The sequence below is a fragment of the Arachis ipaensis genome, chromosome B03 (assembly GCF_000816755.2).
Source record: "Arachis ipaensis cultivar K30076 chromosome B03, Araip1.1, whole genome shotgun sequence".
Classification (NCBI taxonomy): domain Eukaryota; kingdom Viridiplantae; phylum Streptophyta; class Magnoliopsida; order Fabales; family Fabaceae; genus Arachis; species Arachis ipaensis.
The window spans coordinates 72,199,352-72,200,530 of record NC_029787.2 but is presented as its reverse complement, the minus strand read 5'-3'; the positions used below and the strand labels follow the sequence as shown (position 1 = coordinate 72,200,530).

General features: G+C 38.8%; 1 protein-coding gene across 2 annotated transcripts in view; it reads left to right on the top strand.

Annotated features, from left to right (window-relative positions):
- Nucleotides 1-1,179, top strand: part of LOC107630590 (phosphoinositide phosphatase SAC3) — a 14,602-nt gene that overhangs the window by 12,374 nt on the left and 1,049 nt on the right. For both annotated transcript variants that reach the window (XM_016333783.2, XM_016333784.2), the window contains 2 exons: nt 311-481; nt 697-793. In XM_016333783.2, coding sequence (XP_016189269.1) covers nt 311-481; nt 697-793 — 268 coding nt within the window. The remainder of the gene's footprint in view (nt 1-310; nt 482-696; nt 794-1,179) is intronic.

The window sequence follows — 1,179 nt, the reverse complement described above, 5'->3', positions numbered from 1 at the left end:
GAATTACACCATTTTTTGCAATTCTCTTTATTTATTATATTAGTCCATTTATTTTTGTAATGTTGTCCTTAACTATTAATTATTCTGGACTTATGCTTCATGGATTATGGTAGAAAGTTATATTAGTTGACACATCTCTTTCCTTCTCTTTTCCCTTGTCGTTTGTTCTGTGTTTAAACTTGAACCGACCGGTGGGTAATGTCGACCACTCATACCATGATCTTACAAGTTGGAAACTCATGATTCCTGCTTGCATGATGACATATCCACATGTTAACGATTTTGCAATTCTTTGACTTGATCTAAATAGGTACACTCCTCCAGTGTCTCGGAGACACCTTTTTGGAGAGATGCAAAGAGACTGTTGCTTTGAAAATGATCGAATTTTCTATTCTGAGCATCCAGAATCATTCAGCAGCTCCAACTTTGTTGACTTGAATTGGCTATCTTCAATAAATTCATGTGAAGAGGAGCATAAGAGGTAATAAAACAGGGTATGGGATGAGAAAATACGTAATATAATTTAAAACTAAAAATATAAAGTGTGATAACAGTGTATGGATGCGTGCTTATAACAACACATCTATGATGATATTCAACGTGACTTTACTTTCTTCCATTCTAGGGTAATGCATTACTGATTCCTGAATATCTCCGAAAATATATACATATTAAAGGCCTGTTCATGATATGCAGGTCGTCAATTCCCAGGCTGTCCTCAAAAAGTGTTGGTAATGGAATTACCGGTGGAGATGCAACTCCTTCCACTAGTGAGTCAGGCTACAGGAATAAGGTACCACCCATAATTGCAGCGTGTTATTAACTAAAGATTTACTGGATGCATGGCTGTTAGATTTTGTTAGAGACTTGGGTATTATGAGGTGCTCAAAATCTCACATCGGGTAGTATGGAATGCTTGATGTTGTATATAAGGGGAGTAGTTCTTCCCCTTATCAGCTAGCTTTTAAGGTGTAGTTTCTCACTTTACTTAGATACTTAACAATGGTAATGGAGCGTGGTTGTTGGCACCATGGAAAGGACTTCCTATAGGTTGGATTAAGGTGAACACCGAATACTGATAGCACGGTAGCAAAGTGGGCTACCGTTGGGTCGCCGCCGTGGATTCCGGCTCTCCAGGGGCGGTGTATTGTTAGGGAGGGTAGTATGGGATGCTTTTGC